Source organism: Moschus berezovskii, chromosome 8 (genome assembly GCF_049115385.1).
Source record: "Moschus berezovskii isolate FMDL1 chromosome 8, NW_MosBer_1.0, whole genome shotgun sequence".
Classification (NCBI taxonomy): domain Eukaryota; kingdom Metazoa; phylum Chordata; class Mammalia; order Artiodactyla; family Moschidae; genus Moschus; species Moschus berezovskii.
The window spans coordinates 90,709,219-90,733,957 of NC_142467.1; the positions used below are offsets into that span (position 1 = coordinate 90,709,219).

A 24,739-nucleotide genomic window follows, 5' to 3' on the forward strand; every position below is an offset into this window, starting at 1 on the left:
ATGTTATAATTTACCACCTTTCATATGGTATATCCATTAACATTTTTATAATTATATTTGTTTGTCTTTTAACTTTTATACTAGAATTGAGTGATTTATATGTCACTGTTATAGTATCAGTGCATTTGTCTATATACTTACCAATGCATTTTATACTCTCATATGCTTTTATATAATTGTTTAGAGTCCTTTGTTCTAACTTGAAGAACTTCCTCTAGCAATTCTTATAAGGGAGGGCTAGTGCTTTCACTTTTCACTTTCATGCATTGGAGAAGGAAATGGCAACCCACTCCAGTGTTCCTGCCTGGAGAATCCCAGGGACGGGGGAGCCTAGTGGGCTGCCATCTATGGGGTCGCACAGAGTCGGACACGACTGAAGCGACTTTGCAGCAGCAGTGATGATTAACTCCTTCAGCTTTTGTTTCTTTGGACTTATCTTCTCTTCATTACTTAAAGACAGTTTTGCAGGTTTCGGTATTATTGGTTGGAAGTTTCTTTCAGCTCTTAGTCTATTTACTTCCACTCTCTTCTAGCCTGCAAGGTTTCTGTTGAGAAATCCATAAATAGTCTAAAGAGGTCTCACTGTATACATCAAGTTGCTTTTTAAATTGCTGCTTTCAAAGTGCTTTTTCTTTGACTTTTGGCAGTTTGACTATGTGCCCCCATGTGAATTTCTTTGGTTCATCTTATTTGAGGTTTGTTGGGGTTCCTAGGTCTAGACGTACACTTCCTTCTCCAGATTTAGAAAGTTTTCAGCAACCACTTCTGTGAAGAAACCTTCTGGCCCTTTCCTCGTCCCTCCCTCCCTCCCCACTTCCCTTTTCCCTTTAGGACTCTCACAATGCATATACTGATCTGTTTTCTTGTGTTCTGTAAGTCTCAAACTTTCTTCATTCTTTTATATTCTTTTTCCTTTTAGCTCCTGTGACTGGATAATTTCAAATGACTTATTTTTGAATTTGCTGATTCTTTCTTCTGATTGATCTTTTACTGTTTTTTGTTTTTTTTTCTTAGTGTATTTATTGTTTTTCTCAGCTCTAAGATTTCTTTTTGGTTCTTTTTAAAAAATCTCTTTCTTAAAATTCTCACTTTTTCCATACATTGTTCTCCTGAGTTCTTTATGAACATTTGTTGCACATCTTTATGACAATCATTTAAAATTCTCTGTCAGGTAGTTTGTATATTTCCATTTAATCAGAGTCACTTTCTGGAGCTTTATTCTCAATTTTGGACCATGTTTCCCTGTTTCTTATTTCTCTTTAATCATTTGTGTTGGTGTCTGCATATTAGATAAAACAGCCAGCTTTCCCAGTCTATAAACAGATAGGCCTCATACAGGAGAAGACCTTCACCAATCTTTCCAACCAGGATATTCTCAAATCTTCTTGCTAGTTCAAACCAGAGTCTTTGTTTTCAGTGGCCACAAGGCATCTAGAATATAACAAGTCCTATCACTGCTCTAAGACAGATGAGACAAAAGCTAGTCCCTTGGGCAGCCCCAGAAATGTTGGAATGTTGAACACAGTCCAAATCTTTCCCTCCCCAAAGAGAAGCCGAGATCTAGTGAATGTGCTCATGCTAGGATAAACTGGTATCTTTGTTTCAGCACTCATCAGACTTCTAGAGTATGTCAGGTCCCACCAGCACTCTGAGGCAGACAAGTCAGTAGTCCATTCTTTGGTTATCCCCAAATAATTGAGAGCTTTTGGCACATGGTTCAGTCCTTTCCCTTCCTCCCTAGGGAAAATCTGGGAGCTGAAGGTTTCCTGCCAATTGTATGGTGCTTTATGGCGGATGTGAATTATGATGAAAAGGTGTCTTGAATTTTTCTACTTGCTTTGATGTGACTGGTTTCAAGCTTGCCTGGGGTGTAGGAGTCACTCAACTAGTTTTGCGATTTCTCACAAAGGGAAATACATGGACACAAATTAGTCCATGTATTGTTGTTGAATTGGTGTGTCCATGGGGAAAGGCAAGTCTAGGGTTTACTATTCCAACACCTTACTGACTTACTACCATATTTTGGTGTTTTGACCTCTATGCTTTATGTTAGAGAATTCATCAGAAGTCTGGTAGTCCTTGTCTTCTGCTCATATTTGAGAGGGGGCCTTAAATGGCTAAGTGGGATCTCTATGACTTAGCTGGGGCTGGCCACATAGGCAACTTCACTGTAGGGTTCCTGTCAGTTTCACTGAAGCACTACTGAGGTCAGTATCTTTTGATACTTTCTTTAGGGTTGCTCAGATTTCTCAGGAAAAAATCTTCCATTTTCCTGCCTGGAAGTTTCAATTCTGAGTGCTAGCATCCTAGAAGCTGAATAGAGAAATGGACTATTGGGTTAGGATGAGACTAAGCATTGGGTGAGCAGTCCCACAATTTGGAATGTACATGGGCATTTAACTACCCCTTTCTGCATTCACTACAGTATCTGAAGCAGTTAGCTTTTTCTATATAATAAATAACACTGAAATCTCAGTGGCATAAAATGAAAGCATTTCTTTCTTACACCTGTCTACTATTTGGCTCAAGCAGCTCTGCTTCAGGCTATAGGTTGGGTGATCAACTGGGGCAGCTCTCTGAAGTCTGCAGTCTGCCCAGGGCTATCCTGCTCTGTATCTCTTATTCTGGAGCTCAATAATAGAGGTAGAAGCTAATTAGGATATGCGTATGGTCCCTGACTCACAATGATTCAACTTAAGAGATTTTTCCATCATAAGTGGAAGAAGATTTGTATTTTCCTCATGATAGCAAAAGGATAGGGGGACAAAACCAATTATGTATGCACATATCAGAAGTTTGCTTATGTTCCACTCACTGATATCCAAGTTGCCCAAAGTCATACAGCGAACCCCAAAGCCAAAGAGTGAGAAAGTAAACTTCACCCACCATGAGGCTATGACAAGGTAAATGACAACATTTCAAAATACCATGGTATCTCTGCTATTAACAGTGCTTAGTTCAGGGTCACTCTGCTTCAAAACACCCCAAAGAATAAATTTCTAGGCAAGGAGAAAGAGAAGTAACCATAATTTTTGTATTCTGGACACAGCTTTTCATAAGTACTTTACAAGCCACATTGAAAGCTTTCCTGGGATACTATAGTATTGTACAAACTAGCTTGTTTCAGGGGTATTCCCATTGTTGATTCAGGATTCAGCTTTTTCAAGTCCACTTTATCAGACCATTTGCTCTCTAGCTTTCCAAACTTTATGCTTTATTCTTTCTCATTCTCTTTACTCTTATGTGTTTATGTCTTTTAAAAAAAGTCATTTTCTGCCATTGCACAAAGTTGTGGAGGATGGCACAGGTTCAATCTGCATCATTAACCAAAAGCTGTTAATTATACATATGGTAAGCATAAATAACTGATAATTTGTAGAAAAAATTCAAGCAGGGAGATGGTCCAGTCAACCTTTAAATTACTGAAAAGTAAGAGAAGTATAGGAAATAAAAGATAACCCATAGTTCAAGAGAACAGATATACGTATGTTATGTATAAAGCTGCTCAATATTAATAACTGGATATGTATTACATGTAAATGTTAATCTCTTCATTTTTTCCTGATCTGGGGGGTTTTGATCTATAGTCCTATGTGACTGAGTATGGAACACAATGGATACTGGGCAGAGAGGTTTTGGTGAGGAAGATAAATATACTTTCTCAAAAGGAACATTATTCATTGCAGAATATGTAGACAAAGGATCAGTTGCTATGGAGAAGCAACTTAAGGTTGAAATTTTCTCACCTAAATAATCTGATTCTCTGAAGAGCTCAGGTGATGGGAAGCTACTTAAATTCTCTTCAGAACTGTTGTATTCCGTAGAAGAGTCTGTAAATGAATAACTTAGAAGAGAGCCAGAAATATCATGCTGCAAACTTAGTCCTATAGAATAAACAAGCAAAAAGAGTAACATGTTTCAACAGTAAACAAATTCGAAATCCTAAGAACTTAAACTTGTAGAAATATACACGCAGTTGTATACTAGTAATGTAAAATTACACATAAAACTGAAAAGGCATGCGATTGTATACAATCTTAAATTGTACTTGAATTTCAATCTTAGAAAATAAGTCTATTTTTGATGAAGAAAATGCAATGTAAACCCCTTCCATTGTTTTTCAAACGTTTATAAATTTATTCCTTCCCTACTTTGGTTCAGTTATAATTCTTGATTCAAAAATACAAATTTTATCAAGTAGACCTTAATAATAAATATAAATAAATAAAATGTATACCGAATTTTTCAAGTGCAAGTTTTATATACAAGTAACCCATTAACTGTAAGCTGACTAGCTGAGAAGAAGACAGGGTGATTCTATTTATTCCATTTAAAAAACAATGAGCACAAATATAGATTCAAGGGAGCATAGATCAAAGGAACTGAACAGAGTCCAGAAATAGACTTACATGCATAACAGTAACTTATTTTTGACCAAGATACAAAGGCAATTCAATGGAGAAGTGATATTCTTTCAAATTATTTTGGAACAACTGTATATCCACATGCAAAAGCAAAACAAAATAAAATAACTTGTACTCATATCTTCCATCATATAAAAAATTAATTATAAATGCATCATGATTCTAAATGCAAATCCTAAAACTACAAAACTTCTACAAAAAACAGAGGATAAAATCCTCATGACACTGAGTTAGGTAACAATTTCTTTAATATAACAATTAAAACATAAAACATAATTCATAAAACAAAAGCAGTGATAAATTGGGCTTCATCAAAGTTTAAACCTTCTATTTCAAAGAGACAAGCCACGGAGTAAGAGAAAACATTTGTAAATGGACTGGAATACAAAATATAAAGAACACAGAAAATTCAATAATAAGAAAACAAACATCTCAATAGGAAATTAGGGGAAATACATGAACAGAAAATCTCTAATTCAGAAGTCTTAAAGTCATCCTGTGACAGTAGACTAGAATGAAAAGCTTTCCAATAAATGACAGGGATAGAACTTAGTATTTACTTGAAGAACCAGAGGTTTAGTAAGAAAAGAGAAAATATAGACAGTCAGCATTTATGAAACATTCCTAACATGATAAAACAGAGGTCAACACTAACAGAAACTGATGGAGTGTGGGATAAGGGATGAAAGGAGAGCATCACTCTTAAAACCCATTATCTTCTGCCCTGGAGTTGACTTATATCTATCTCTGCTCATTCATTACCTACCTGAGACTACTAACTCTTTATCCTTCCCACTTTGACCTTACCACATCTTTTTCTTTCACTCCAACCCCCTCTTTAATGTTGACAACTGTTTCCAATGTGGCCACCTCCTCCAGCCACCAGTGCACCACTTAAATTGACTGACTCAAGCTACCATCCTTCTTCACTTCTTCAGATGTCAAAATCAGGCTATTTCTCTGAGTATGTTTCTCTTCCCATACTTCAGCTGTCCCAGAGTGTCCTTCCCTGTCCTTGCTATTTTTCTCACCATCTTCATCCTTCTCATTCTCGGTTGCCGCATCTCTCATGCCTTCTACCTCTCAAAATTTTAGGAATACCACTCTCAGGAGAGAAAATTCATCCACCAAACTCCAGAACTCAAACTGGGCTCAGAAACTAGGAAAGCCCTGTACTCACCCCTGGGTAACTTGGCAGAGAAAAGAATAGACAAATGTTCCTGACTATAATAATAGAAGGCTGCTCCTGGTGTCGCAAGTAAGAAATGTAAACGCATTTTAAAATTGCATTTATATCAAATTATATTATACATTTTAAAAAGCCAGTTCTACAAGCTTTTATCAAAAACTGCTGCTGCTGCTGCTAAGTCGCTTCAGTCATGTCCGACTCTGTATGACCCCATAGATGGCAGCTCATCAGGCTCCCCTGTCCCTGGGATTCTCCAGGCAAGAACACTGGAGTGGGTTGCCATTTCCTTCTCCAATGCATGAAAGTGAAAAGGGAAAGTGAAGTCACTCAGTCATGTCTGACTCGTAGCGACCTCATGGACTGTAGCCCACCAGGCTCCTCCATCCATGGGATTTTCCAGGCAAGAGTACTGGCATGGGGTGCCATTGCCTTCTCCATTATCAAAAACTACCAGCTCTTAAAGGAATTTTTAAAAAATTGCAACCTCTTGTCTCATAACTCCCTATCATAATGAGACAACTGTTTTCAACCCTATTAACTCTATTGTTTTTTATATGTTTATATTTATAAATGTATTCAATGATTCTGTTATTATAATGGCCTAAATATATTTACAGATGAACCATGTACTATGAACTCTATTATTTATGTCACATTTTTGCTACAAGTTCTTATTTTTCCTTTGAGTTATTGATTACCTAATTCTCAATTAGTTTTCTAAGTACCTATTACATCTCAACTTTTTGCAAAAGTATAAATTTCCTCTCAATAATTTTTTTTAAAAAATGCCAGGTTATCAGTTCTTTTTTTCCTTCCTTTGTTCTTCCCTTCCTCTTTCTCCTCCTTTTTCTTTCCATCCTTTTTTTTCTTCTTTTTAAAATACTGCTACTGGAGATCTCAATACACTTGCTCAAATTGGGATTGATTGTCTGCTAGACATGCTGCACAGGTGTCCTCCTGGGATTTCCCTTTACCATGATCCTAAGAAATTCTTATTGATTTCTGGTTTTGTTGGAATATCTTCTTCATTTCCTGAGAAAAGGTGCATAGAAGACCTGCTTGAAAATTTCTTTATACTATCTTCCTATCTGAGTGATTGTTTAGCTGAATACAGAATTCTAGGTCAGTATATTAAAAAGACTGATGCAGTCTTTAGTGTTTGACAGATTTAAACCACACTGTTCCAAGTTCCCCTTCTGTCCCATATTGGTACAAGCTGATAAGCCCTGGTGCTCCATCTTCTGGCAAAGCCTCATCCCAGCCCCACTCTAACCACCTAAACACCCCAATCCAGTCTCCTTTCCCTGCTCTCTCAAGCCATTTTCAGTCCTTTTCAGGAAGACAGTCTCCTCTCTAGGAGGCCTCATTATATCAGTAATAAACCTTTCCACACCCTCTTGGTATGTGAGTGGCATCATTAATCTTGAAATTTAAAACAAATTTTGGGTGAGGATTTATCCTGTCTCTGCAAAGTCAGTTCTCTTCAGAAAAAGTGCACTTTTCTACCATGTTTTAGCCTCTAGAGTTGCTTCTGATATGTTCAATGTTATTCACATTCTTCACTGCTTATTTGCAATAGGTAATTTTTTTCCTCTGAAAAACTGAAGGATTTCTCTCTTTATCCTGAAGATTTTAAAATTACATGACATCGTGTCTTGGTATGGGTCGTTTTCATTCATTGTGATGGGCAGTTGGTGGGCTCTTTCAATATGTACACTCATGAAGATGGCGGAGGAATAGGATGGGGAGACCACTTTCCCCCCACAAATTCATCAAAAGAACATGTGAACGCTGAGTAAATTCCATAAAACAACTTCTGAATGTTGGCAGAGGATAGCAGGCACCCAGAAAAGCAGCCCATTGTCTTTGAAAGGAGGTAGGAAAAAATATAAAACATAAAAAGAGAGACAAAAGAGGTAGGGAAAGGAGATCTGTCCCAGGAAGGGAGTCTTAAAAAAGATAGAAGTTTCCAAACACCAGGAAACACTCACTGGCGAGTCTGTGGCAAGCCTTGGAACCTCAGAGGGCAACATAACCAGGAGGAAAAATAAATAATTAAAACCCACAGATTACACGCCCAACGGTAACTCCCAGTGGAGAAGCATCGCAGACGCCCACATCTGACACTAGCAAGCAGGGGCTAGGCAGGGAGGCGCGGGCTACATTGCTTAGAGTAAGGACCGGGTCTGAATGCCCCAAGGGCAATCTGAGGGAACTAACTTGAGATAGCAAACCAGACTGTGGGATAGCTATCCCGTGAAAAGCCCTAACCTAAGACACCGCCAGGCCCGCTCACAGAACAAAGGACTGAGCAGAGCTAGCCTGCTGTGGACTGACCCATCCCCCACCAGAGACAGGAAGGCAAGGGCAGCCAGAGCCAGAAGAGGGCAATCATGGCCCCAGAGAGGCATCATCTACCAAACTGCAAGCAGGCTTCATTGCTAACCAATTCTTCTTGGGACTCTGGATGGTCGACATCTGCCAGGAGGCTTGCAGCCAGAGATCAGCTCCCCAGAAGACATACATGACACACCTGAGAAGGTGCACTGGTTGTACACCCAGAAAACCAAGCGGCAGGGACAGGGAAGGTGATAAGTCGAAGTGACCGCACTCACCAAGCACCTGGTCACCTGAACTGCTCGGACCTGGGAACGGCACAAAACGCAGGCCCAACCGAGTCTGCGCCTTTGTGGAGTACCCGAGTACCTGAACATGAGTGGCTTAGACCTGGAAAGTGCATACACCCCAGGCCGGCCTCAAGACAGTTCCCGACAGAGCAACCTAGAGCCTAAGCAGTGCAGTCAGGGCAAGCACACACACCGTGAGCAGGGACAAACCCAGTGTGACCGAGACACTGCGAGCACATGCCAGTGTGATTTGTTCCCAGTGTTCCTCCCTCCCCACAGCACGACTGAACTAGTGAACATAAAAAAGTGTCCACCACCACCCCTTGTGTCAGGGTGGAAATTAGACACTGAAGAGACCAGCAAACAGAAGAAGCTAAAACAGAGGGAATTGCCTTGGAAGTGACAGGTGCAATAGATTAAAACCCTGTAGTTAGCACCGACTCCATCAGTTCAGTTCAGTCGCTCAGTCGTGTCCGACTCTTTGCCACCCCATGAATCACAGCATGCCAGGCCTCCCTGTCCATCACCAACTCCCAGAGTTCACTCAAACTCATGTCCATCGAGTCGGTGAGGCCATCCAGCCATCTCATTCTCTGTCGTCCCCGTCTCCTCCTGCCCTCAATCCCTCCCAGCATCAGAGTCTTTTCCAGTGAGTCAACTCTTCGCATGAGGTGGCCAAAGTAACGCAGTTTCAGCTTTAGCATCAATTCTTCCAATGAACACCCAGGATTGATCTCCTTTAGAATGGGCTGGTTGGATCTCCTTGTAGTCCAAGGGACTCTCAAGAGTCTTCTCCAGCACCACAGTTCAAAAGCATCAATTCTTTGGTGATCAGCTTTCTTCACAGTCCAACTCTCACATCCATTCATGACCATGGGAAAAACCACAGCCTTGACTAGACGGACCTTGGTTGGCAAAGTACTGTCTCTGCTTTTTAATATGCTATCTAGGTTGGTCATAACTTTCCTTCCAAGGAGTAAGTGTCTTTTAATTTCATGGCTGCAATCAGCATCTGCAGTGATTTTGGAGCCCAAAAAAATAAAGTCTGACACTGTTTCCACTGTTTCCCCATCTATTTGCCATGAAGTGATGGGACCAGATGCCATGATCTTTGTTTTCTGAATGTTGAGCTTCAAGCCAACCTTTTCACTCTCCTCTTTCACTTTCATCAAGAGGCTTTTGAGTTCCTCTTCACTTTCTGCCATAAGGGTGGTGTCATCTGCATATCTGAGGTTATTGATATTTCTCCCGGCAATCCTGATTCCAGCTTGTGCTTCTTCCAGCCCAGTGTTTCTCTTGATGTATTCTGCATATAAGTTTAATAAGCAGGGTGACAATATACAACCTTGACGTACTTCTTTTCCTATCTGGAACCAGTCTGTTGTTCCATGGCCAGTTCTAACTGTTGCTTCCTGACCTGCATACAGGTTTCTCAAGAGGCAGGTCAGGTGGTCTGGTATTCCCATCTCTTTCAGAATTTTCCACAGTTTATTGGGCTTATAGATCTTGAGAAATATAAGCCAGATTAAGGACCTATCTGAAAATGAACTGACGCCACACTGTCCACAACAACACCAGAGAAAATCCTAGATATATTTTTACTATTATCATTTTTTAATTAAAATATTTTTATTTTTAAGTCCTCTATTACTCCTTTAATCTTCATTTTTATACTTTGCAAAAAAAAGACCCTATTTTTTAAAGCAAACTGCATATATATATATATTTTAAAATTTTTGTGACTTTGTTTTTTTCTTTAATACTGTATTTTTGAGAATCCTACCTCTACTGAAGATTTTTAACCTTTGCTTTTTGGTATTTGTTATCAATTTTGTACCTTTAAGAACCCAATCTTCAGTGCCCATTTTTACTTGGGAGCAAGATCACTGGCTTGACTGCTCTCTCCCCCTTTGGACTCTCATTTTTCTCCACCAGGTCGCCTCTATCTCCTCCCTCCCCCTTCTTTTCTCTGCCCAACTCTTTCAATCTCTTTGTGTGTTCCGGACTGTGGAGAACACTTAGGGAACTGATTACTGGCTAGATCTGTCTTTCTCCTTTTGATTCCCCCCTTTATACTCCTGGACACCTCTGTCTTCCTCCTCCCTCTTCTCTTCCCTGTGTAACTCCATGAACATCTCTGAGGTGTCTAAACTGTGGAGAGCACATAGGGAAGTGATTACTGGCTAGCTTGCTCTCCCCTTTTGATTCCCCCTCTTCTCCTCCTGGTCACCTCTATCTCCCTCCTCCCTCTTCTCTTCTCCATGTAACTCTGTGAACCTCTCTGGATGTCCCTCACTGTGGAGAAACGTTTCATCTTTAACCTAGATGTTTTATCATTGGTGCTGTATAGATGGAGAAGTCTTGAGGCTACTGTAAGAATAAGACTGAAAACCAGAGGCAGAAAGGAGCCTTAGGTCCGAATCCTGAGAACACCAGAGAGCAGACTGGTGGGAACATTAATCGATAGAAGCTCATCAAATGCCAACATTCCTGCACTGAAACCAAACACCACCCAAGGACCAACAAGTTCCAGAGCAAAACATACCTCGTAAATTCTCCAACAACACAGGAACATAACCCTGAACTTCAATATACAGGCTGCCCAAAGTCACACCAAACCCAGTGATATCTCGTAACTCATTACTGGACACTTCATTGCACTCCAGAGAGAAGAAATCCAACGCCACCCACCAGGACACCAACAGAAGCTTCCCTAACCAGGAAACCTTGACAAGTCACCCGTCCAACCCCACCCGCAGCGAGGAAACTCCACAATAAAGAGAACTCCACAAACTGCCAAAAAACAGAAAGGCCACCCCAAACACAGCAATATAAACAAGATTAAAAGGCAGAGAAATACCCAGTAGATAAAGGAACAGGATAAATGCCCACCAAACCAAACAAAAGAGGAAGAGATTGGGAATCTACCTGATAAAGAATTCCAAATAATGATAGTGAAAATGATCCAAAATCTTGAAAATGAAATGGAGTTACAGATAAATAGCCTGGAGAAAAGGATTGAGAAGATGCAAAAAAGGTTTAACAAGGACCTAGAAGAAATAAAAGAGAGTCAATATACAATGAATAATGCAATAAATTAGATAAAAAACACTCTGGGGGGAACCAACAGTAGAATAACGGAGGCAGAATATAGGCTAAGTGAGGTAGAAGATAGAATGGCAGAAATAAATGAAACAGAGAGAAAAAAACAAAAATGAATTAAAAGAAATGAAGACAATCTCAAAGACTCTCTGAGACAATGTTAACAATCTCTGGGACAATGTTAAACGCCCCAACATTTGAATCATAGGAGTCCCAGAAGAAGAAGACAAAAGAAAGACCATGAGAAAATACTTGAGGAAGATAATAAGTTGAAAACTTTCCTAAAATGGGGAAGGAAATAATCACCCAAGGCCAAGAAATCCAGAGATTCCCAAACTGGATAAACCCAAGGTGAAACACCCCAAGACACATATTAATCAATTAACAAAGCTCAAACGCAAAGAACAAATACTAAAAGCAACAAGGGAAAAACAACAAATAACACACAAGGGGATTCCCATAAGGATAACAGCTGATCTTACAATAGAAACGCTTCAGGCCAGGAAGGAATAGCAGGACATACTTAAAGAGATGAAAGAAAATAACCTACAGCCCAGATTACTGTACCCAGTAAGGATCTCATTCAAATATGAAGGAGAAATTAAAAGCGTTACAGACAAGGAAAAGCTGAGAGAATTCAGGACCATCAGACCAGCTTTCCAACAAATGCTAAAGGATCTTCTCTAGACAGGAAACACAGAAAGGGTGTATAAACTCGAACCCAAAGCAATAAAGTAAATAAAAGGGATCATACTTATCAAAAATTACCTTAAATGTAAATGGGTTGAATGCCCCAACCAAAGCTAAATGAATACAAAAACAAGACCTCTGTATATGTTGTCTACAAGAGACCGACCTCAAAACAAGGGTCACATACAGACAGATTGAAAGTGGAGGGCTGGAAAAAGATATTCCACGCAAATAGAGACCAAAAGAAAGCAGGAGTAGCAATACTCATGGCAGATAAAATAGACTTTAAAATAAAGGCTGTGAAAAGAGACAAAGAAGGACACTACATAATGATCAAAGGATCAATCCAAGAAGAAGATGTAACAATTATGAATATATATGCACCCAACATAGGAACACCACAATATGTAAGACAAATGCTAACAAGTATGAAAGGGGAAATGAACAATAACACAATAATAGTGTGAGACTTTAATATTTAATACCCCACTCACACCTATGGATAGATCAACTAAACAGAAAATTAACAAGGAAACAAAAACTTTAAATGATACAACAGACTAGTTAGACCTAATTGATATCCATAGGATATTTCACCCCAAAATAAAGCATTTCACCTTTTTCTCAAGTGCACACGGAACCTTCTCCAGCATAGATCACATCCTCAGCCATAAATCTAGCCTTGGTAAATTCAAAAAAACTGAAATCATTCCAAGCATCTTTTATGACCACAACGCAGTAAGATTAGATCTCAATTACAGGAGAAAAACAATTTAAAATGTCAACATATGGAGGCTGAACAACACGCTGCTGAATACCCAAAAAATCACAGAAGAAATCAAAAAAGAAATCAAAATATGCATAGAAACTAATGAAAATGAAAACACAACAACCCAAAACCTCTGGGACACTGTAAAAGCAGTGCTAAGGGGGAGGTTCATAGCAATACAGGCATACCACAAGAAACATGAAAAAAGTCAAATAAATAACCTAACTCTACACCTAAAACAAATAGAAAAGGAAGAAATGAAGAACCCCAGGGTTAGTAGAAGGAAAGAAATATTAAAAATGAGGGCAGAAATAAATGCAAAAGAAACAAAAGAGACCACAGCAAAAATCAACAAAGCCAAAAACTGGTTCTTTGAGAAGGTAAATAAAATTGACAAACCACTAGCCAGACTCATCAAGAAACAAAGGAAGAAAAACCAAATCAATAAAATTAGACAAGAAAATGGAGAGAACACAACAGACAACACAGAAATACAAAGGATCATAAGAGACTACTATCAGCAATTATATAGCAATAAAATGGACAACTTGGAAGAAATGGACAAATTCTTAGAAAAGTACAACTTTCCAAAACTGAACCAGGAAGAAATAGAAAATCTGAACAGACCCATCACAAGCACAGAAATTGAAACTGTAATCAGAAATCTTCCAGGAAACAAAAGCCCAGGACCAGATGGCTTCACAGCTGAATTCTACCAAAAATTTAGAGAAGAGCTAACACCTATCCTACTCAAACTCTTCCAGAAAATTGCTGCGGAAAATAAACTTCCGAACTTATTCTATGAGGCCACCATCACCCTTATCCCAAAACCTGGCAATGATGCCACAAATAAAGAAAACTACAGGCCAATATCACTGATGAACATAGATGCAAAAATCCTTAACAAAATTCTAGCAATCAGAATCCAGCAACACATTAAAAAGATTATAAATCATGACCAACTGGGCTTTATCTCAGGGATGCAAGGATTCTTCAATATCCACAAATCAATCAATGTAATACACCACACTAACAAATTGAAAAATAAAAACCGTATGATTATCTCAATAGATGCAGAGAAAGCCTTTGACAAAATTCAACATTCATTTATGATAAAAACCCTCCAGAAAATAGGAATAGAAGGAACATACCTCAACATAATAAAAGCGATATATGACAAACCCACAGCAAACATTATCTAAATGGTGAAAAATTGAAAGCATTTCCCCTAAAGTCAGGAATAAGACAAGGGTGCCCACTCTCACCACTAGTATTCAACATAGTTCTGGAAGTTTTGGCCACAGCAATCAGAGCAGAAAGAGAAATAAAAGGAATCCAAATTGGAAAAGAAGTAAAACTCTCACTATTTGCAGATGACATGATCCTCTACATAGAAAACCCTAAAGACTCCACCAGAAAATTACTAGACCTAAACAATGACTACAATAAAGTTACAGGATATAAAATCAACACGCAGAAATCCCTTGCATTCCTATACGCTAACAATGAGAAAATAGAGAAATTAAGGAAACAATTCCATTCACCATTGCAACGAAAATAATAAAATACTTAGGAATGTATCTACCTAAAGAAACAAAAGACCTATATATAGAAAACTATTAAACACTGGTGAAAGAAATCAAAGAGGACACTAATAGATAGAGAAATATACCGTGTTCATGGATCAGAAGAATCAATATAATGAAAATGAGTATACCACACAAAGCAATCTACAGATTCAATGCAATCCCTATCAAGCTACCAATGGTATTTTTCACAGAGCTAGAACAAATAATTTCACAATTTGTATGCAAATACAAAGAACCTCAAATAGCCAAAGCTATCTTGAGAAAGAAGAATGAAACTGGAGGAAACAACCTGCCTGACTTCAGGTTCTACTACAAAGCCACAGTCATAAGACAGTATGGTACTGGCACAAAGACAGAAATATAGATCAATGGAACAAAATAGAAAGCCCCGAGATAAATCCATGCACCTAGGGACACCTTATCTTTGACAAAGGAGGCAAGAATATTTAATGGAGGAAAGGCAATCTCTTTAACAAGTGGTGCTGGGAAAACTGGTCAACCACTTGTAAAAGAATGAAACTAGAACACTTTCTAACATCATCAGTTCAGTTCAGTCGCTCAGTCGTGTCCGACCCCCTGCGACCCCATGAATCACAGCACGCCAGGCTTCCCTGTCCATCACCAACTCCCAGAGTTCACTCAAACTCATGTCCATCGAGTCGGTGAGGCCATCCAGCCATCTCATTCTCTGTCGTCCCCGTCTCCTCCCACCCCTAATCCCTCCTAGCATCAGACTCTTTTCCAGTGAGTCAACTCGTCGCATGAGGTGGCACTCTTGTCGTCCCCTGTTTGACTACTTCCAATGTGCCCTGATACATGGACCTAACATTCCAGGTTCCTATGCAATATTGCTCTTTACAGCATCGGACCTTGCTTTTATCACCAGTCACACCATACACAAAAATAAACTCAAAATGGATTAAAGATATAAACGTAAGACCAGAAACTATAAAACTGCTAGAGGAGAACATAGGCAAAACACTCTCCGACATAAATCACAGCAGGATCCTCTATGACCAACCTCCCAGAATATTGGAAACAAAAGCAAAAATAAACAAATGGGACCTAATTAAAATTAAAAGCTTTAGCACAACAGAGGAAACTATGAGCAAGGAGAAAAGACAGCCTTCAGAATGGGAGAAAATAATAGCAAATGAAGCAACTGACAAAGAATTAATCTAAAAAATATACACGCAACTCTTGCAGCTCAATTCCAGAAAAATAAATGACCCAATCAAAAAATGAACCAAAGAACTAAACAGACATTGTTCCAAAGAAGACACACAGATGGCTAACAAACACATGAAAACGTGCTCAACATCACTCATTATCAGAGAAATGCAAATCAAAACCACAGTGAGGTACCATTTCACGCCAGTCAGAATGGCTGCTACCCAAAAGTCTACAAGCAATAAATGCTGGAGAGGGTGTGGAGGAAAGGGAACACTCTTACACTGTTGGTGGGAATGCAAACTAGTACAGCCACTATGGAGAAGAGTGTGGAGATTCCTTAAATAATTGGAAATAGAACTGCCATCAGTTCAGTTCACTTCAGTTCAGTAGCTCAGTCGTGTCCGACTCTTTGCGACCCCATGAATCACAGCACACCAGGCCTTCCTGTCCATCACCAACTCCCCAGTTCACTCAAACCCACGTCCATTGAGTCGGTGATGCCATCCAGCCATCTCACTCTCTGATGTCCCCTTCTCCTCCTGCCCCCAATCCCTTCCAGCATCAAGACTTTTCCAGTGAGTCAACTCTTCGCATGAGGTGGTCAAAGTATTGGAGTTTCAGCTTTAGCATCAGTCCTTCCAATGAACACCCAGGACTGATCTCCTTTAGAATGGAGATCTTTTTAAAATAGCAGCTTTATTGAAATACAATTCATTTTCCATAAATCCCAATCTTTTAAAGGACACAATTTGGTGGGTTTTACTTTATTCACAGAGTTGTGTCACCACTATTTCTTTTCTCTTCTCTTTAACATCTGTTCAATTTTTGGAGTATTTGCTTATATTGATCACCTAATCCTTCATAGAATGTTTTATTTCTGATTTCATATTTTTAAGAATTCTTTTTATTCCCTGAATACTCCTTTTTTTTGTAGCCTACACTCGTTTCATGGACATATTTCTTCATCACACTGAGGATAATGAAAATATGACTTAAAAGTTTTTCTTCTTGCATTGTCTGTGTTCCTCAAGTTTCTATTTGGTATCTAACTTTTATTTTATGCATATAAAATTTGTATAATTCCTTAAATGACTGGTAATTCTTGAATGTTTAAGAATGAAACACTACATAGCACCTGGAAACTGGATTCATAATTGAGGTTTAGGAAGCAGTATGGGCTTTACTGAAGGGTACTTGGACAGGAACCAGGTCATTACTGCCAGAATATAGGTCTTCTCCTAGTCAGAGAAGTTTCCAAGAGAGGAACCCGCCAGGGTCTTAACTGGGGTGTATTTTCCTGAGTGTGATGAGTCTGAGGTAAGTAAACAGACTTTACTTAATTCCCTTCCCTCCTCCTCCCACCCCTCACTGCTAGTTTTCAGTATAGCACCCCAGCCCTCAGCAGTACTGAGCATCCCTTTGCTTCAATGTCTCTGGACAGCCATGGTGGGAATAAGAGTAGCTGCCTGGCTACATCGTCCAGGGGGAGGGATCAAAGTATCTAACTGCTACTTTTAAAGATTTCCAAAAATCTTTTTTTATTTCTAAAAAAGAATTTTATTAAAAAAGCACAAATGCAAAGAAATGAACAGAGGAAAATGTATGCGTCGAACCTGGACTGGTCACTTATGATAATATACATGCTACAATTCCATTCTCCCCAATCATTCCACCTTCACCCTCTCCCACAGAGTCCCAAAGACTGTTCTAAATGCCTATGTCTCTTTTGCAGTCTCTTATACAGGGTTCAGGTTACCATTTTTCTAAATTCCATATATATGCGTTAATATACAGTATTGATGTTCTTCTTTCTGGCTTACTTCACTCTGTATAATTGGCTCCAATTTCATCCACCTCATTAAAACTGATTCAAATGCATTCTTTTTGATGGCTGAGAAATACTCCATTGTGTATATGTACCAAAGTTTTCTTATCCATTCATCTGCAGATGGACATCTAGGTTGCTTCCATGTCCTGGCTATTATAAACAGTGCTGCAATGAACATTGGAGTACATGTGTCTCTTTCAATTCTGGTTTCCTCGGTATGTATGCCCAGGAGTGCGATCGCTGGATCATATGGCAGTTCTATTTCCAGTTTTCTGAGGAATCTCCACACTGTTCTCCATAGTGGCTGTACTAGTTTGCATTCCCACCAACAGTGTAAGAGGGTTCCCTTCTCTCCACACCCTCACCAGCACTTATTGCATGTAGACTTTTGGATAGCAGCCATTCTGACTGGTGTGAAATGGTATCTCATTGTGGTTTTGATTTGCATTTCTCTGATGATGAGGGATGTTGAGCATTTCTTCATGTGTTTATTAGCCATCTTTATGTCTTCTTTGGAGAAATGTCTGTTTAGTTCTTTGGCCCATTTTTTGATTGGGTCACTTAGTTTTCTGGAATTAAGCTGCAGGAGCTGCTTGTATAATTTGGAGATTAATCCTTTATCAGTTGCTTCATTTGCTATTATTTTCTCCCATTCTGAAGGCTGTCTTCTCACCTTGCTTAGAGTTTCCTTTGCTGTGCAGAAGCTTTTGATTTTAATTAGGTCCCATTTGTTTATTTTTGCTTTTATTTCCAATATTCTGGGAGGTGGGTCTTGGAGGATCCTGCTGTGATTTATGTCGGAGAGTGTTTTGCCTACGTTCTCCTCTAGGAGTTTTATAGTTTCTGGTCTTACATTTAGATCTTTAATCCATTTTGAGTTTATTTTGGTGTATGGTGTTAGGAAGTGTTCTAGTTTCATTCTTTTACAAGTGGCTGACCAGTTTTCCCAGCACCACTTGTTAAAGAGACTGTCTTTTCTCCATTTTATATTCTTGCCTCCTTTGTCGAAGATAAGGTGTCCATAGGAGCGTGGGTTTATCTCTGGGCTTTCTATTTTGTTCCATTGATCTATATTTCTGTCTTTATGCCAGTACCATACTGTCTTGATGACTGTGGCTTTGTAATAGAGCCTGAAGTCCGGCAGGTTAATTCCCCCAGTTCCATTCTTCTTCCTCAAGATTGCTTTGGCTATTCGAGGTTTTTTGTATTTCCATACAAATTGTGAGATTATTTGTTCTAGTTCTGTGAAAAATATTGTTGGTAGCTTGATAGGGATTGCATTGAATGTATAAATTACTTTGGGTAGTATACTCATTTTTACAATATTTATTCTTCCAATCCACGAACACGGTATATTTCTCCATCTATTCGTGTCCTCTTTGATTACTTTCACTAGTGTTTTATAGCTTTCTATGTACAAGTCTTTTGTTTCCTTAGGTAGATATATTCCTAAGTATTTAATTGTTTTCATTGCAACAGTGAATGGAATAGTTTCCTTAATTTCTCTTTCTATTTTCTCATTATTAGTGTATAGGAATGCAAGGGATTTCTGTGTGTTGATTTTATATCCTGCAACTTTACTGTAATCATTGATTAGCTCTAGTAGTTTTCTGGTAGAGTCTTTAGGGTTTTCTGTGTAGAGGATCATGTCATCAGCGAACAGTGAAAGCTTTACTTCTTCTTTTCCAATTTGTATTCCTTTTATGTCTTTTTCTGCTCTGATTGCTGTGGCCAAAACTTCCAGAACTATGTTGAATAGTAGTGGTGAGAGTGGGCACCCTTGTCTTGTTCCTGACTTTAGGGGAAATGCTTTCAGTTTTTCACCATTGAGGATAATGTTTGCTGTGGGTTTGTCATATATAGCTTTTATTATGTTGAGGTATGTCCCTTCAATTCCCACTTTCTGGAGGGTTTTTATCAAAAATGGATGTTGAATTTTGTCGAAGGCTTTCTCTGCATCTATTGAGATAATCATATGATTTTTATTTTTCAGTTTGTTAATGTGGTGTATTACGTTGATTGATTTGCGGATATTGAAGAATCCTTGCATTCCTGGGATAAAGCCCACTTGGTCATGATGTATGATCTTCTTAATGTGTTGTTGGATTCTGATTGCTAGAATTTTGTTAAGGATTTTTGCATCTATGTTCATCAGTGATATTGGCCTATAGTTTTCTTTTTTTGTGGGGTCTTTACCAGGTTTTGGGATTAGGGTGATGGTGGCCTCATAGAATGAGTTTGGAAGTTTCCCTTCCTCAGCAATTTTCTGGAAGAGTTTGAGTAGAATAGGTGTTAGCTCTTCTCTAAATTTTTGGTAGAATTCAGCTGTGAAGCCGTCTGGACCTGGGCTTTTGTTTGCTGGGAGATTTTTGATTACCGTTTCAATTTCCGTGCTTGTGATGGGTTTGTTCAGATTTTCTATTTCTTCCTGGTTCAGTTTTGGAAAGTTGTACTTTTCTAGGAATTTGTCCATTTCTTCCAGGTTATTCATTTTATTGCCATATAATTGCTGATAGTATTCTCTAATAATCCTTTGTATTTCTGTGTTGTCAGTTGTGATCTCTCCATTTTCATTTCTAATTTTATTGATTTGGTTCTTCTCCCTTTGTTTCTTGATGAGTCTGGCTAGTGGTTTGTCAATTTTATTCACCTTCTCAAAGAACCAGCTTTTGGCTTTGTTGATTTTTGCTATGGTCTCTTTTGTTTCTTTTGCATTTATCTCTGCCCTAATTTTTATGATTTCTTTCCTTCTACTGACCCTGGGGTTCTTCATTTCTTCCTTTTCTAGTTGCTTTAGATGTAGAGTTAGGTTATTTAGTTGACTTTTTTCTTGTTTCTTGAGGTGTGCCTGTATTGTTATGAACTTCCCCCTTAGCACTGCTTTTACAGTGTCCCAGAGGTTTTGGGTTGTTGTGTTTTCATTTTCATTCATTTCTATGCATATTTTGATGTCTCTTTTGATTTCTTCTATGATTTGTTCATTATTCAGCAGCGTGTTGTTCAGTCTCCATATGTTGGCACTTTTAACAGTTATTCTCCCATAATTGAGATCTAATCTTACTGCATTGTGGTCAGAAAAGATGCTTGGAATGATTTCAATTTTTTTGAATTTACCAAGGCTAGATTTATGTCCCAGGATGTGATCTATCCTGGAAAAGGTTCCGTGTGCGCTTGAGAAAAAGGTGAAATTCATTGTTTTGGGGTGAAATGTCCTATAGATATCTATTAGGTCTAACTCTTCTATTATATCATTTAAAGATTGTGTTTCCTTGTTAATTTTCTGTTTAGTTGATCTATCCATAGATGTAAGTGGGGTGTTAAAATCTCCCACTATTATTGTGTTATTGTTAATTTCCCCTTTCATACTTGTTAGTAATTGTCTTACATATTGCGGTGCTCCTATGTTAGGTGCATAAATATTTATAATTATTATATCTTCTTCTTGGATTGATCCTTTGATCATTATGTAGTTTCCTTCTTTGTCTCGTTTCACAGCCTTTGTTTTAAAGTCTATTTTATCTGATATGAGTATTGCTACTCCTGCTTTCTTTTGGTCTCTATTTGCATAGACTATCTTTTTCCAGCCCTTCACTTTCAGTCTGTATGCGTCCCTCGTTTTGAGGTGGGTCTCTTGTAGACAACATATATGGGGGTTTTGTTTTTGTATCCATTCAGCCAGCCTTTGTCTTTTGGTTGGGGCATTCAACCCATTTACGTTTAAGGTAATTATTGAAAAGTACGATCCCGTAGCCATTTTCTTTATTGCTTTGGGTTCAAGTTTATACACTCTTTCTGTAATTCCTGTCTATAGAAGATCCTTTAGCATTTGTTGGAGAGCTGGTTTGGTGATGCTGAATTCCCTCAGCTTTTGCTTGTCTGTAAAGCTTTTGATTTCTCCTTCATATTTGAATGAGATCCTTGCTGGGTATAGTAATCTGGGCTGTAGGTTATTTTCTTTCATCACTTTAAGTATATCTTGCCACTCCCTTCTGGCCTGAAGAGTTTCTGTTGAAAGATCAGCTGTTATCCTTATGGGAATCCCCTTGAGTGTTATTTGCTGCTTTTCCCTTGCTGCTTTTAATATTTGTTCTTTGTGTTTGATCTTTGTTAATTTGATTAATATGTGTCTTGGAGTATTTCGCCTTGGGTTTATCCTGTTGGGGACTCTCTGGATTTCTTGGACTTGGGTGATTATTTCTTTCCCCATTTTAGGGAAGTTTTCAACTATTATCTCCTCAAGTATTCTCTCATGGTCTTTCTTTTTGTCTTCTTCTTCTGGGACTCCTATGATTCGAATGTTGGAGCATTTAACATTGTCCCAGAGGTCTCTAATATTGTCCTCATTTCTTTTAATTCGTTTTTCTTTTTTCCTCTCTATTTCATTTATTTCTACAATTCTATCTTCTAGTTCGCTTATCCTGTCTTCTGCCTCTGTTATTCTACTGTTTGTTCCCTCCAGAGTGTTTCTGATCTCATCTATTGCATTATTCATTGTATATTGACTCTTTTTTATTTCTTCTAGGTCCTTATTAAATCTTTCTTCCATCTTCTCAATCCTTTTCTCCAGGTTATTTATCTGTAACTCCATTTTGCTTTCAAGATTTTGAATCATTTTCACCATCAAAATTCGAAATTCTTTATCAGGTAGATTCCCTATATCTTCTTCTTTTGTTTGTGTTGGTAGGCAATTATCTTGTTCCTTTTCTTGCTAGGTATTTCTCTGCCTCTTCATCTTGCTTATATTGCTTTGCTTGGGGTGTCCTTTCCCTCTTCTTGCAGTTTGTGGAGTTCTCTTTATTATGTAGTTTCTTCGCTGTGTGTGGGGTTGGACAGGTGACTTGTCCAGGTTCCCTGGTTAGGGAAGCATGTGTCAGTGTTCTGGTGGGTGGAGCTGGATTCTTCTCTTTCCTTTAGAAGACAATGGGCTGCTTTTCTGGGAGCCTGATGTCCTCTGCCAGTATTCAGAAGTTGTTTTGTGGACTTTACTCCACGTTCAAATGTTCTTCTGATGAATTTGTGGGGAAGAAAGTGGTCTCGCCGTCTTGTTCCTTCCTCCCCAGAACACTGGATTCTTATATTCCACTTGGTCGTGGAGTATCTCTTCCCAGCTGCTCCAGCAAGGCACAGCCGCTGCACCTTACCTTGGACGAGGGGTATCTCCCCAAGGCCGCCCCTCCTGCCTTGAATGTGGATCAGCTCCTCCCGGCCCTCCGGTGCCCAAGCAGCCACCGCCTCCTGGACGTGGTACAGCTCCTCTCGTCCACCGCCCTAACCCTGGGCGCGGGGCAGCTCCTCTCAGCCACGATTCTGCACGTGGTCGGTTGCGCCGGGAGCCGGGCGTCTCTCGCGTCTGCGCCGCCGGGAGCCGGGCGTCTCTCGCGTCTGCGCCGCCGGGAGCCGGGCGTCTCTCGCGTCTGCGCCGCCGGGAGCCGGGCGTCTCTCGCGTCTGCGCCGCCGGGAGCCGGGCGTCTCTCGCGTCTGCGCCGCCGGGAGCCGGGCGTCTCTCGCGTCTGCGCCGCCGGGAGCCGGGCGTCTCTCGCGTCTGCGCCGCCGGGAGCCCGGCGTCTCTCGCGTCTGCGCCGCCGGGAGCCGGGCGTCTCTCCTTCCAAAAATCTTATTTTCAACATTATCTCTACCTATTCTTTCACAAATATGTGGAATATGTGATGTCTCTAATTCCTGAACCTTCAGCCTGCGTCGTTTCACTTCGCTGTTTGTCCTAGGTTTCAGCCTTTTTTTTTCTATTAGGACTATTAAACTTAATTCATTTACATTGCAGATTTGAAACTTTTGTTGATTATCTCTTGTCAAGTAAGGTTTCTTCTCTTTTTCTCTACATTATGACCTCATGCCTTTTTTATGCCTTTACTGATATTTTAGTGTTTTCAGAAGGAATAAATAAATATGTTCAATCCTCCATATTAAATATGAAATCCTGAGTTAATTTTAATCATGTTGCAAAACTTCTAGATTTCAAGATAGAATTAAAACAATTATATGTTAAATAGAATTCTGTGGGCTGCTCAAAACCTAACCATTTATATTTTATTGTAGTATAAAGTATTCTAGGTCTCAAATATCAATCAAATATCAAACAAACTCAGATCCATCGAGTTTTTAATTAGAGACAGTCTATCTTCTATTTTCTCATACTTTTCACACATCAACTTGATAAAGCTAGTAACCAAGGACATTTATCATATATTTAAACTACAATTTCTTCAAATATTGATTATAATAAAATTGTTTATTTCCTCTAAATAGAGTAGAAAAGTTATTCAACAAGCTTTTAAAATTATATTGTCTCAAGCATGGAATAGGAAGATAAAAGGCAGTGCTTATTCTCAACAGCTTTAGGGCCTAGAGGAACAATTATACTGTTGTTTTGAGTCCTATGACAGTGTCATGGAACTACCAGGAAAGAACAACTCATCTAGAAAGAGAGAAGAGCAATCAGGAGAGGCTTCCAAAAGAGATGGCACCTGAATCTGTATTTGAAGAACTAGTGGAAGTTAACTAGGCAAAGAAGGAAGAAGGAGGAGGAAAAAGCGTTTATTAAGCACTTCCCATGTTCTTTTACACTATATTTTAAGAAAATTCCTGTATTTTCTACCTAGCTAATTTGATTTTCAGCTGAATACATCCCAATATTAGGTTGATTTATTGTTTTAAAATTTTATATTTTTAGTTTCCAGGGACTATAACTTTTTATAGCAGCCTATTACATTATGGATTCAATTGCCTTTTGTCTCTAAAGAGATATTTAAAGTTTACTATCATTCCTTCAGGTTTTGATTCTTTCGTTTGGTGCATTTGTGACCTCTCTTCCATGGCATTGGTATTCTTCAAAGATTTGACTGTTTTTGATTGTCTGTTCATATGTCTATTTGAGAATTTCTGTTTATATGGCAGAGAATATAAATTCTGAAAAAAACAATCCACCTCTGGAGATTTTAGAAGAGTGATGCGACATTCTGTGGGGACTTAGGTTCTTGAGTGGGGATGTTCTCCTGTATTTTCTGGGCATTGTAGGCTACACGGGAGTGCATGCAAGCTCAGTTGCGAAGTTGTGTCTGACTCTTTGTGACCCTATAGACTGTAGCCCACTAGGCTCCTCTGTTCATAGGATTTTCTAAACAAGAATACTGGAGTAGGTTGCCATTTCCTCCTCCAGGGGATCTTCCCAAATCAGGGACTGAACCCACATCTCCTGGATTGGCTGGCAGGTTCTTTACCACTGAGCCACCTGGGAAGCCCTAGGTTACATGGGGGCACTGCCCTATTTGGCTAGTATCCACACTGGAAGTCTCCTATATCAGAATTCCCACTTCAGAGAGCCATTATGTAT

At 39.1% G+C, this 24,739-nt stretch overlaps 1 protein-coding gene across 1 annotated transcript in view; it reads right to left on the reverse strand.

Moving 5' to 3' along the window:
• The window catches only part of MEIKIN (meiotic kinetochore factor), a 176,209-nt gene that overhangs the window by 146,861 nt on the left and 4,609 nt on the right, over positions 1–24,739 (reverse strand). Inside the window, exon 5 of the mRNA XM_088838829.1 lies at positions 3,747–3,884. Coding sequence (XP_088694955.1) covers positions 3,747–3,884 — 138 coding nt within the window. The remainder of the gene's footprint in view (positions 1–3,746; positions 3,885–24,739) is intronic.